Here is a 13274-nt window from a genome sequence, read left to right as displayed (position 1 = left end):
GCTGAAAATAAGCTTTCCCAGCCAAAATCAACATCTTCGATCGATTGGAGTTAGGTTCCAATCGATTGAACCTGCTTGAATCGATTCGCTGATTGATTCAGGAGGGCTGGATCGATCGGTGGATCGATCCAGAAGGCTTCTGTTCGCGAGAAGTCTGCTCTCAATCGATCGCCCGATCGATTGAGACCCTTCAATCGATCGGGTGATCGATTGAAGTCTGATAGTTGTTGAAATTTCTTTTCAGTCAACTTCAGAAACCCCTAGAAAATTCTACAAAATTTCAAAAATTATGAAAATCATTGTAGACATTATTTAGGGCATATATTATCATGGAAAAATAGTTTTCTATGAAATACATCATATTTTCAAAGATTGACACAAACTTGAAAACTTACAAAAACTTTAGTGTTTTCTTCAAGTTTGTGTCTAACTATTCAATGGTGATTACTATCAACAGATAGCCTTCACCAAGGTTTTCCAAAATCATTTTAGAAACATTTTCAAAACCAATATCCTACCATGTTCCTTGGGCTTAATGCACATGACTTGTACATTAGCTTTCCCAATGATGGGAAAACACATAGCTATGTGTTTTGATGAACTTAAAACTCAAAAGAATGCACTAAATCAACATCTTGAGTTTTGTTCATCATCCTAACATCTCACTTGTATCTAATGTGCACTAAAACACATACAAGTCACCTTTTGGGTCTTTGTGAGATGTAAAATTTGGTTTTGCCCAAGTCTAGGGATCATGCATATCTATCTAGGCATTTTGTGGATATTGAACATCCACCTAGGGTGCTACTTGTTGATACTTGTTGATAAATGTCATTTGTCCTTAATTTTAAGGAAATAAACATAATGCATGATAATGTTATGGCATACATCAAAAAGAAATAATTTTCAAATGAAAATTCCTATAACTACATGATGTATGTATGTCATGACATGGTATTTTTGTGTTTTTCATCATAAGGTATGAATGCAAAAATAAACATGATGTCATGACATATAATGGGCAAACAATCATGATAAGGTTTAGCATAAATAAAATACCTAGATTACCTATCTAAGTGTCCTTAAACCTTAGCTAAGTTAAAAATTAAAGCTAGATTGCCCTCTAAACGCTCCAAGAAAATGCCAAAACTTAAATTGGCATTTCTAGTTCTCTTGATTAACTTATGCCAATTGACATTAAGCTTATTCCTCAAGTGTTGGCATACTTCATTTTTCACACAAGAGTAGCACTAAGAAAATACCAAAAATCCCAACTTGGTATTTCCTTATGATTTCTCAAATTGTGCCAATTAAGATTAGAATCAATATCTCCGGAATTAGGCACATTTTATTCTTCCAAAGAGTAAATAATAAATCCATTTCATTTTCAAAGGTTAATAATAACCTTGAAAATGCTCCTTGAGTGTCAAGTTCTTCAAAATTGGGTTAACTACCCTTCTTCTTAGAGTTGACATTCTCTAACCCATCTATGGGGTAGAGAAAATGCTCCTAGGAACCCAAAACATATTGGTGCTCCTTGGATGCTCTAGGTATCACTACAACAAAAACTGCAAACGATAACGGATATTATCCGTTATCGTAGGGTCAAAAAACCGTTGTAACTGAGGGTGTTGTAGAATGTATTACCCTACGTCAACGGTTTTGAATCCGTTGTCTTTGTAGACATTTGACAACGGTTTGTATCCGTTGTTGTTTATATGCTCAAAATTTGACTATGAAGGATATGACAACGTTTTAAAACCGTTGTGGTAGATAATTTCAACAACAGAAATAAATCGTTGTGGTAGATTTTTTTTACAACAGATATAAACTGTTGTGGTAGATAATATTTGACTCATTTTGTTTTTTTTTACAACAGTTTTAATATATTTTACAACGGATAAAACCGTTGTCTTTTATCACTTTTTACAAAAAAATTTCGTTGTGGTTTACCTAGTTTTTACAACATTTTTAACTGTTATCTTTAATGTTCATTAATACCAAACAACCAATCTTATTTTACTATAAGCAAACCACCAATACAAAACTAAATATTTACTACACTAAATCCAAAATAAACATCCATATATAATTCATCTTGTAGCCACATATACAAAAATATACAAAATGAGTTGTTACTCATCAAAATACACAAGTTTTCCATTACTGTTCTCTATATACATTAAATCACATGTTTTTCATTTGTTGTTCTCCATATGGCTGTTAATTTACAAATTAGCAAGGCAAGCTACATCCTAACAAAGCTTACTTCTTGCATAAAAAAAACTCAAGTCTCATGGATTGCCCGACCTGCAAGAGAAAAATTTAACAAAACTTATCAAATTTCATAATTCCAAAAGGAGAATGTAATTAACCAATCTGTAGTGCATAGAAGGCAAAAACAAACCAAATGAAGGAAACAAAAAGAGGTGTTTATTAGAGAATAACAGTACATGGAATCTACTAGGAGCAGTGATACCTAGCTTAGCATAGTTTACTAAATAATTAGCACTGCATGCAGCTAACATTATTTAAGTGAACTATCATCCAAGATCAATAGAATCTATGCAAAGCGCATTACATCCATTAACATCTTGAAACAAAATATTCATGTAATTTTCTGTGTCATTTTCCGGGCTGCATTACCTTTGAGTATTTTGTAGGCACAATATGCTTTTTCATTTTGCAAGTAACAAGTTGCCAAGAGTTGCAAATTGATCTGCAATAAACAGATCCATCACAAAAGCATAAGTGAAAGTAAAAAACATGAGTTCAAAATCTTTCAATTAAAACTTGAACCAAAAGAATTGGATCATCATGATGAGTTATGTTAAGGTGAATTGTTTGTAAAGCTAAAACAACCAAAAATTCCTCAAAATAGAAATCACATACGCACAGCTTTAATAATTACATAGGACACCTAAAAGAACCAAAGTGTCAATCAAATAAGTGCAGATTAAGAGATATAACATTCACTACATTCCAGCTGGAAAAATAGATTTTCCATTCCCATTTCATCAATACAAAGAGAAAATCTAACAAATTTAGCTGCAAAGCACGTGCAATTCACGGATAATTTGCACTGCTCGTCCAAGCAAAAGTATATAGAGCAAACTATTAAGAAATCAAACTGCAGTATATAGATGTTTTGTATATCAATATACTATGGATCATACACGAAATGCCTTTACAAGCTCTTCATTTCATTATTCTCAAGCAATCACTAACATGCATATAGATTAACATAGTTGTGCTTGATGAAGCATCATAATTGTCATTCGCAATGATACTTGCAAGGTCCAACAAGATGGAAGTAGGAAATAAAAATTTGTCATCAACAATGAATTTCGAATGTATTTTTGCCATAGTAGAATTATGCTCAAGGAGTCATCAACGAAGTATGTAGTTCAACATAGTAAAAATTTAAATGCGATTGTAAAAAGAAAAAATAATAAATTATAGGATTATACAAGGAAATTAAACTAGTAAATGAAACAAACACAGGTACAAAATTTAGGACATCCCAACAGATATCAGATATTCCTTGGACGGTAGAAAAATGCTAGGTAAAACGTTAAAGATGCATACATGGAGACTTTGAGATAGGAGGAAAAACAAGATTAAGTCATGGCATATAGATGAAAACCATAAAGAGAGTACAAAAGAAATTTCTAGAGCAACTCATAAGATACAAAAGGTCATCATCTAACAATTCACAAAGAGATAACTTCCACATTGTCAGTCCTTGAATAATTCGAAAACAACTAAATAAGCTACTCACACAACCCAGCCATTATTAATTTGGGACCACAAAGAGAGGCAATAAATAAGGGAAATGTCAGCTAATTCTGCTCATGGTAGAAATGCAAGAATGAAGTATTGAGCAAAGGAGATAGCTAGCTGTGAACAAATAAATTATTGGCAGTAAGGAATCAAAATCAATAAGTCATGGAGTCACAAACAAAGTGTTCAACCATCTTTTGAAGTCTAGTAATTTATACCTAGTAATGAATATAGTCTAGTACGCAATCCGCCCATTCGGATCGCACTTCGTCAATTTCTTCGTTGGAGTAAATTATTTTCTTGAACTGTTAACAAACCCAGATTAATTTAGTAAAAAAAATCAGTAATGAAGAAGCAAAGTCAAATAAAAGAAATTATTTGAGAAAATTGAGAATATGTCAAATATGCCAAGCAAATGAGAAAAAAAATCAGAAAAACATACACTGACCAAATCAGAAGCTGAAAATTTATGGTTGCTGAAATGAGTCCTCAAATATTCTCAATGAAGAATTAAATATGTACTCACAGTGTGGTGCCCGACTGAGTAGGAAATTTACCTCATTTTTCATCACTACCCAACGTGCAGGCCAAGCAACATGGGTCCCTATAGCGTCACCAATGGTGTCACATTCATTTGGTATGAGAAATGACAACCTTGCTGAATTCTCCACAACCTCATCAATCGAGACGCGCATGCAATTCATGGGTAACAGGACACCATGAAGTAATTTTCCATCCCCATTGACATGAACAACTGTACCATAGGTCACAATATTGGACTTTGATTTCAGTGACAGTGCAACTGGCATAACCTAGAAGACAATCAATCATGTCATACATTAATGCACTCATTATTGCAAATAATATTAAGTATCCACAATTAAATACATATATACCAACTATATATGTAAAGATGCGATTTTAAACTTGAAAGACACATTACCAGTGATGGAATGCACAGTCGTCATCAAACCTTCCGCAATTCCAAATCTATCATGAATGACCTATCATATCAAAGAAATCAATCACCTATCACCAATTTCATCACAAAGCTAAAATGCTCTGTCTCAAGTTTAACAACCTTTGCAAGAGGGGCAAGGTAGTTGGTGGTGCAGCTGGCATTGGAGACAATATTGATGTCAGATGTGTATGTATGCTCATTCACTCCCACCACAAACATAGGTGCATCCTTGATTGGAGCAGAAATGATGACTTTCTTGGCACCACCCTGGTATTCAGAAAAATAGGGATTCTCATCCTTGTCTTCCAATGTCATTTATACATGTCATCAACAACAATAATGTCTAAACAATCTTCCAATATAACATAGGCTTGAATTTTATCAAAATCATCTAGCTGTCTTATAAAATATAATGAGACATTGAACAAGATTATTACTATAGACAGCAACATGCAGAATATCATTACAGGCAAAAAAAATTTCTATGCAAGCTAACAAATATGAAGTCAATATTTAGATTTGTCACCTTTGAAAAGACAAAATCAACAACACCTTCATATGCTAGCACCAACATATGAACTTGTGCTTCAAACTGCTTCACAAAATCAGATTTATCAACACGTACCTTCTTATGTCATAAATTTTTTGAGTCAATGCAATTCATATATTTTCATTCACAATTTTAAGGAACTTCAAGGCCAGTGAATCCACATGTAATGGTCAGCAGATTTGGGTCTCTAATCTGACCATGACTCAAGAATCAAGATAGGAACAAAAATGTGAAATGGTGGGAAGTAAAATAATCTAGAATGAAGTTCCTAAAATCGAATGTATATTAGTTGCACGCAGTATGTATTTTTGTAACTAAGGTGACCCACCTGATCACTAATTACATTAAATCCACATGTACAAGCATCAGACACAAACAACATAAAACTAGTCCGTAACATTAATCTCATTCCTTGATTTGCAAAACTAGATTCCTCTTCATCAAAGCAAGAAGATCCAGTGGAGAAATGCAACCTACGATGCAGTAATTCTCACCTACCTTTAAGTGAGCAGCAGCCTTGTCCTTGTCTGTGAAGACACCAGTCGACTCCACAACGAACTCAGCTCCAGTCTCAGCCCAAGGAATCTCCTCAGGGTTTCTAAACACAAACCACAATCTCTGTAAACAACTTTCACCAAAATTGAAACATGGAAAGCAGCTTCTTCTATCAGTATGACACAGATAATATGAGTTTAAAGACCTGATGCCAAAGACAGTAACTTCGTTCTCTCCAAAAAGAAGGGTCTTGGAATCCTTCACTTTTATCTCATGAACTTTTATCTCATGATGATGCTTCCATTGTCCATGCACGGTATCATATTTAAACTTGTATGTCTACAATTCATTAGCCACGGTATAGTGTCAGATTCAAGATTCAAGGAAAAACTAATCATATAGTTAATCATAATGTAGCAATAATAGGGCACGAACCCACTCTGCACGGATGCTTAAAAAATATCAAATCAAGCCACCAAAATCGAAACCAAAGAACTAAACTAATACGCACACTACAAGCAGAGTACCATGTAGTCGGTTGTGATGAACGGATCATTGACAGCGACGAGCTCCACATCATCTCTCTGAAGCGTGACTCTAGCGACCAACCTCCCAATTCTTCCGAAACCTAATAAGTGGTACCAAAACAAAAGTAAAGGCCTGCGGAACCTCGATCGAGGTCTTGACTCATAGGAAATCATACAGCAACTAAGGAGGAGGCCTACCGTTGATGCCGATCTTGATCTTAGCTGCAACAAAAACCACCAAACGAAAACAAAAGAGGAAACCAGGAGTCAAAATCGAGATCACAGAAACATAAAAGAGATGAAAAGCAAAGGGGATCGAAGGCGTACCCATGGCAACGAGACGAAAAGGGCTTGTGAAAAGGGCACGAGACGGCAGTGTCAGCGAGGGAGCTATGCGTCCGCCCATTAAAAGGAAGGACTTTCTTCATTTCCCTTCTACTAATTTTCTGTTCCCCCAAATTCCATCTCCCTCCATCAAGTGGCGAGTCATGCAAGACCTAGAAAACCTATCCGAACACACTATTTCAACCAATAAAAGTGAATAACAAACAGAAATCTATGCTTAAAACCGACGCCTTCAGAGATCAAACACCGCAAACGTTGACATATAAGCAGGCAAAGGGTACGATGAAACAAATCTAAAGCTAAAAAGAAGAAGAAAAGAGAATGTTGCGCTTGCAAATACAAGCATAGTGGAATCAAAAGTAGGTTTCGTTTTTTGAGACAAAATTTATGAACTAAGACAAGACGTAGGTTATGAATCTACCTTGATTATGACTCTAGCACAAATCCAAAGAAGACAAGACCTAGGTTATGAATCGACGGAGTAGGAGTGCCACCTTTGGCGAAGAAATACACCTCGTCTGATCAAAAGGTTCCATGAGCGAAAGAAGCAGCAGTGGAAGGTCAAAGGGCCACGTCGAACTTAGAAACCCGCTCACCAGGAAACGAGAGGAGCACACCGTCATGGAGGAAGATCCAAGGGAGGCGTGAAGAGATTGTATGAGGAGAGGGAAAGAAAAATGGCTTAGGTTTGGGAGCGCGAAGGGGAAAACACGGCGCCGAAAAGAAAACAGCGAGGGAAAGCAAAACAGGGAGGGGGGAAATGACCAAATTCAATTACAACGGTTTTTTCAAAACTGTTGTCGTAGCCGCTAAAAACGCGGATAAAGACAACGGTTTATAAAACCATTGTAAAAAGTGTTGTTGTTTTAAAAAAAATCGCTCAATGACAATAGTTTTGCTAAAACCGTTGTCTTTTATATTTAATGGGGAGTTCAAAGACAACGGTTTTGGCAAAAACCGTTGTCCTTGAGCAAATACGCAACGCTTTCTCTTAAAACCGTTGTCGTAGGGGTGTTGTCGTTTGCAGTTTTTGTTGTAGTGTATTCACTAGGGATAACTTCCCTAGATACCTTTCTAATGACCTTGTTTGGCTTCTTAGAAGCCTTGGTCACATTTTCTAGGTCACCTCTAGGAATTGCTTCCTTTGTGACCTTCTTTGTGACTTTCTTAGACTTCTTAGAAGTCTTAGTCACATTTGTTGCAAAAATACTCTTAGGGATGACCTCCCTAGTATTCTTGACTTGACCACTAGACCTAAGGTTTGTTCCATAACTATATGGAACTCTATGGTAGGAAATTACATCCTTCTTGACCTTTGGTTTGTATCCCAAACCTTTATGGCCATTGGATGACTTTGATACTTCTAAACCTAGGTTTTTACCCTTAGACTCTTGTGTTCCATTTGTGATTTTTCTAAGGATCTTCTCTAATTTATCAAGTCTTGACCTCAAGACTTGATTCTCATTCCATAATTCTTCAATCTTAGGTTTTTCACTAAAACCTTGATTTTTCTTCTTCTTAGGCCAATACCTAGAATCCTTAGGGTTCTTGCCTAAATTCCTATCTACCTTCCTAAACCTAGGTTGAGAGGTTTTAGCATGATAAGCTACATGATTTTCCTTAACTTTATCATGCCTCCTATTTTCATGGTAAATAACATTGAAATGATATAAATTGGAACTATCATGCTTTTTAGCATTATTTAAGGGGGTAGGCTCAATAAAAATTACCTTTCTTTTTACCTTGAAGGCTCCCCCTTGAATTGAGCTTCCTCCTTGAAACTTGACCACCTTCTTCCCCTTAGGGCATTGACTTCGATAATGCCCTCTTTGTTGGCACAAGAAGCACACAATGTGCTCCTTGCTCTTCTTTGTTGTGGGAATGGTCTCCTTGGGCTTCTCCTTACCCTTGGGTGCCACTTGGCCCTTCTTTTTGGCCAAGTTGGGACACTTGATCTTGTAGTGCCCATTCTCCCTACACTTAAAACATATAATATGATTTTTATTTTAAATTGAAATGTTTATACCTTCACATGTAGGGATGACACTTGGTCCTCCATGTGATGTGGATGCAGAGGCTTCCTCTTGATCCGATAGTGATGCTCCTCCATTTGATTTAGCTTGACTTGTGGAGGTGGAAGCTTCTTCATCCTCTTCTTCTTTTGACCCGGATGTGGAGGCTTCTTCTTCTCCTTGATCCGGTGTCACCGAAATTTGCTCCCCCTCAATCCTAGAGGTGGGGACTTCTTCTTCTTCTCTATCCTCTTGCACATTAAACAAGGAATATGCTCCTTCCTTGTTCTTTTGGTTGTACTCCTTTGAGGATGATGCTTCTTGGACTTCTTCTTCTTCAGAAATTGAGCATCTCTCAACTTCGGAGTCCTTTTCCTCTTCATCTTGATTTTGCTTCAATGAGTCACCCTCTTTGGATTCTTCTTGGATTGGTGCAGTGGAGGGGATCTCATGAATTGATGTCAATTTGCTCCATAACTCCTTGGCATCCTTGAACTCTCCAATTTTGCATAGAATTGTGCTAGGAAATAAATTAACCAATAATTTGGTTACCTTGTCATTTGCTTCGCACCTTTGGACTTGCTCCGGGCTCCATTTGCTCCTCTTGAGAACTTTTCCCTTTGAATTCGTTAGAGCTTCGAAGCCTTCCATAAGAGCAAACCATTGCTCTATCTCCACCATTAAGAAGTTTTCGATCCTTGATTTCCAAAGATCGAAGCTTGTAGATGTGTACGGCGGAGCCACCCTTGTGTCAAATCCAAGTCCATCTTGGAATTGCATCTTCAAGTTGAGCTTCTTGAATTCTTTGACTTTGATGAATTTGCTCCAATTTCTTCACCCTCTAGCTTTGCTTGTTTTGTTTTCCCCTTCCGGCGATGATTCCGGTGAAGAGCGACATCGCTCTGATACCACTTGTTGGGACCGAAAAGTAGCTAGAGGGGGGGTGAATAGCTCGTCGCGTGCTCGTGTGCTTCGTTGCTTGTTTCTTCAAGGATGTGCAGTGGAAATACAAAGAAACAAAAACATACAATGCTAACAAATGGATTTTACTTGGTATCCACCTCACAAGAGGTGACTAGTCCAAGGATCCACGCGCACACACACACTCCACTATGAATAACACTCTTTTATGGTAACTACCAAAGACGGAGAAGCCCTACAACACTCTCAATACAAGAAGAAGGAAAGGGAAACAAAGTACAAGTAAAAGTTTACAAGTTATGCAGTAAAAACCCTAACCCTAACTTCTTGTTGTTGCCCGCCTCTTGATCTTGGATCACTAGCAACCTTACTCCAAGAACCCTTCAAGAATTGGCAGTGGAGTGGAGAAGAAGTGTGGAGAGCTGCTGGAGAGGATCGGAGATGAATCGTAAAGTTGTTACCGAAGGAATCGAACGCCTGCAGCTTTTATCGACGTTAATGGTCGGATCCCGATCAATTGGATTGCTCCCAATCGATCGGGGAGGCTTTGGATCGATCGGCTGATCGATCCAGAGTGCCTCTGTGCTTTCGGTAAAATGCCTGGATCGATCGGCTGATCGATCCAGGGCTTTTCGTGCGAAATCACAGTTCCCAATCGATCCACCGATCGATTGGGATACCTGGATCGATCGGCCGATCGATCCCACGCTGTTCTATGAGATCATGCACTTGTCCCAATCGATCCACTGATCGATTGGGAGGAGGTTGTCGCGAAGACTCGCCCAATTGATCGGCTGATCGATTTGGGCATGAGCCAATCGATTGGCTGATCGATCCAGCTCATGATTTCTCCCTAAAATCAAGTCTAAAGCCTCCTAAACCAACATTTGGTCAACCATTACCTGTTGGTTCATCGTGCCTAGCATCCGGTCACCCTTAACCTGCTAGAACTTGCCCACCAAGTATCCGATCAATCCTTTTGACTCACTTGGACTTTTCTCCTCTTGCCAGGTATCCGGTCAATCCCTTGACCTACTTGGACTTTCACCAGATGTCTGGTCAACCTTGACCCATCTGGATTTTCCCCGTGCCTGGCTTCACTCACCAGGACTTCTCTTCTGCCTAGCTTCACTCACTAGGACTTTCTCTCTGCCTAGCTTCACTCACTAGGACTTTCACCTGGCTTCACTCACCAGGATTTTCTCTCTGCCTAGCTTCACTCACTAGGACTTTCTTTCTGCCTAGCTTTACTCACTAGGACTTTCTCAACTGTCTGGCTTCACTCACTAGGACTTTCACCTGGCTTCACTCACCACGATTTTCTCATAGACTTTCACCTGGCTTCACTCACCAGGATTTTCTCATCAAGTATCCAGTCAACCTTGACTTACTTGACTCTTCTTCACAATCTCCCCACATGAACAATCACACCTGCAATCTCCATGTGTTATCTATATGTATTGTCAAACATCGAAACCATGACCAAGACTCAAGCTTGGTCAACCAGATCAACCTTGACCTAAAGGATATTGTCCCAACACCTACTTACTCAAATGAGCACTAAAAACTAAGGAAGGGATCTCTGGCGAAGATCCTCCGACACTCAAGTTAGTGCATGCCTGGGCAGGAAATAAAACAGTAGCGATGAACAACAACATATGCTCTTAGTATAATGACGTATACGTACCTTGCCATTGAAAAGAATCCCCTGTTTATGTATCACCTCTATAACCGTTGCAATCATGAGATGACAAAGAATATCCAGTGTCAAAAGTTATTGAGCAACGGAGTATATGCATCCTAGAAGGCGTATGACCAGTCTGAGGAATCTTTCACTACCCGTGTGTACTTTTTGTAGCTTACGCTATTAATAAAGCGGTTGAAAGAATATGCTATTATAATGTATTGACTGAGGGGAAGCATAATCGCCTCCAAGGAAGGTTCCCTGGACCTACATCACAAATAGTTGTTATTTTTTGACAAGTTGTTAGGATTCTCTGACAATATTATTTTCTGAGCATATCTCGACCGGACGTTGACCTGCCCGGGTGAATAATAAATGGAACCTTGAGTTTTTTAAGGCTGGCTTGCACTCTGCAATGCTCTGATATGCATGTGTGGTCATGCCAGAGATCTGAGTGAAATACCATTCAATTATTAGAGTCACTCGAATATATGCTGGGAGTCTCAAGCTTTAAGTGAAATACTGTCTAGTTCTTAGAGTCGCTCAAATATTTGCTGAGAGTCTAGAGTTTTGAGTGAAATGCCGTCCGATTTTTAGAGTCGCTCAAATATATGCTGGGAGTTTAGAGCTCTGAGTGAAATCATAGAAGCGAATCCTTTGAGCCCGGACGACTTTATGGCCATCCTACCGTATACAGGGTTGCTCATTTTCTAGAGAATGAAGAACTAAGCCCCCAGGGACCATACCAACCCTTCGGTTGGGTGTCCCTACCACTAGGGGCTAGTCCCTAATTATTAAAGTAATATCTTGAACCGTTTAGATCCAGTTGGTCATTGACTGTACCTAGATTTGGCATCCTCGTTCTTTAGACTGGACCTCCCGTCCTTGAATTGGGGGCCTTAGTATTGGATGAGAGACTGCCCTCTATCCTATGGTGACCCGTTGGCCACCACCTTTCCTTGACTTGGACCTCCATTTCACCTTGACTTCATCTTCTATATCAACTTGAGGTTCTCATTTAACACCCAATATTAGCATGATCCTCCCACTCTTTGACGGTGCGACGATCGAGATGGAAACCCTACCCGATGTATCCCTCTTTTATAGCACGTCAGAGGGGTGACATTTGCAAGTTGGACCTGCAACAATTTTGAGCTCGGCCCAAATAAGTTAATTCGTGGGTTATACCACATTGTTTTATGTTAACACACAAAAACAAATTGGATCTGAAGCTAGGGTACGACTCCAGATCGAGTGTCGCGCAAAGGGTCAGCGATGCTCTAGGTCTGTGGCGACGATGTCATGCGCGGAGGGAAGAGGCAACAAAGGCGACGATCCGATGGTGGCAGCCAAACTAGGTCACGACTCAAAGAGAACTGGGAGAAGAGAAAAGAGGGTAATGGTCGACTTCAGCAATCTATGGTGCGGTGCGGTGCGGCTTGGAGTGGTCGGTGACGTCGGATTCGGAGGAGAAGGATGAGAAAGCTCGTCCACTGGCGTCGGCTATGACAACTGGGAGAGGGAGAGATCGCGGCTGGTGCTCGCGTGAGGGAGAGATCGGGTGGAGAGGGTGGCGGTGGGGCGGTCGAAACTGAGAGCGAAGAAGGGGGAGTCGACGGTGTCGCGGGGTAAGGGCTCGAGGGATGGGGAAGATGGGTTTTGGCGAGAGGAGATATAGGGCACGAGAAAAACAAATAAAAGGAAAAAGAAATATTAAAAAAAATGAACATTTCCTCGTTTAAATAGGGTCGCTTAAACAGGCTTTCCCCTGGCCCAATAATTGATCCTCTTAACCTACATCATACGAGCTCCAATTAATTCTCAGAAAATTTCTATAAATTTCTAAAAAAATCCAATAAGATTATTCACCCTTTAACCTTATTATTTAATTTTTATCTGGGTGTCGTACTTTACACAAAAAATTGACAGACCCAAAGAATATATGTGATTTCGTTGTTGTCTGAATTTGTACGGTAATTATAGAGGTATTCTTTCT

General features: G+C 39.0%; 1 protein-coding gene across 5 annotated transcripts; it reads right to left on the bottom strand.

Moving 5' to 3' along the window:
• Positions 1-2163: 2163 nt before the first annotated feature.
• LOC121981027 (glyceraldehyde-3-phosphate dehydrogenase 2, cytosolic-like) lies at positions 2164-7266 on the bottom strand. Of its 5 annotated transcripts, none has more exons than XM_042533352.1 (11): positions 7083-7266; positions 6644-6822; positions 6515-6538; positions 6317-6417; positions 5995-6128; positions 5793-5892; positions 4865-5011; positions 4727-4787; positions 4341-4585; positions 2647-2719; positions 2164-2310 (listed from the first exon to the last, which is right to left on the bottom strand). In XM_042533352.1, exons 2-11 carry the CDS (start codon positions 6720-6722, stop codon positions 2288-2290), a joined length of 987 nt encoding a protein of 328 aa, XP_042389286.1. In that variant the 5' UTR covers positions 6723-6822; positions 7083-7266; the 3' UTR covers positions 2164-2287. The 5 variants fall into 5 exon arrangements, 4 of the variants coding, with proteins under 4 accessions (XP_042389286.1, XP_042389285.1, XP_042389288.1 ...); XR_006111724.1 differs by lacking the exon at positions 7083-7266 and adding an exon at positions 4002-4088 and having other exon boundaries at positions 2249-2310; positions 6644-7049; XM_042533351.1 differs by lacking the exon at positions 7083-7266 and having other exon boundaries at positions 6644-7050.
• Between the last annotated feature and the right edge of the window lie 6008 nt (positions 7267-13274).

Source organism: Zingiber officinale, chromosome 5A (genome assembly GCF_018446385.1).
Source record: "Zingiber officinale cultivar Zhangliang chromosome 5A, Zo_v1.1, whole genome shotgun sequence".
Classification (NCBI taxonomy): Eukaryota; Viridiplantae; Streptophyta; class Magnoliopsida; order Zingiberales; family Zingiberaceae; genus Zingiber; species Zingiber officinale.
This window is presented reverse-complemented; position numbering and strand designations above follow the sequence as displayed.

Coding starts and splice junctions, on each gene's coding strand:
- LOC121981027 (XM_042533352.1), bottom strand. CDS start 6,722: ATGGGCGGACGCATAGCTCCCTCGCTGACACTGCCGTCTCGTGCCCTT. Junction 6,418..6,514: donor GATCAAGATCGGCATCAACG/GTAGGCCTCCTC, acceptor ACCACTTATTAG/GTTTCGGAAGAATTGGGAGG. Junction 4,586..4,726: donor GACTGTGCATTCCATCACTG/GTAATGTGTCTT, acceptor AGGTTATGCCAG/TTGCACTGTCACTGAAATCA.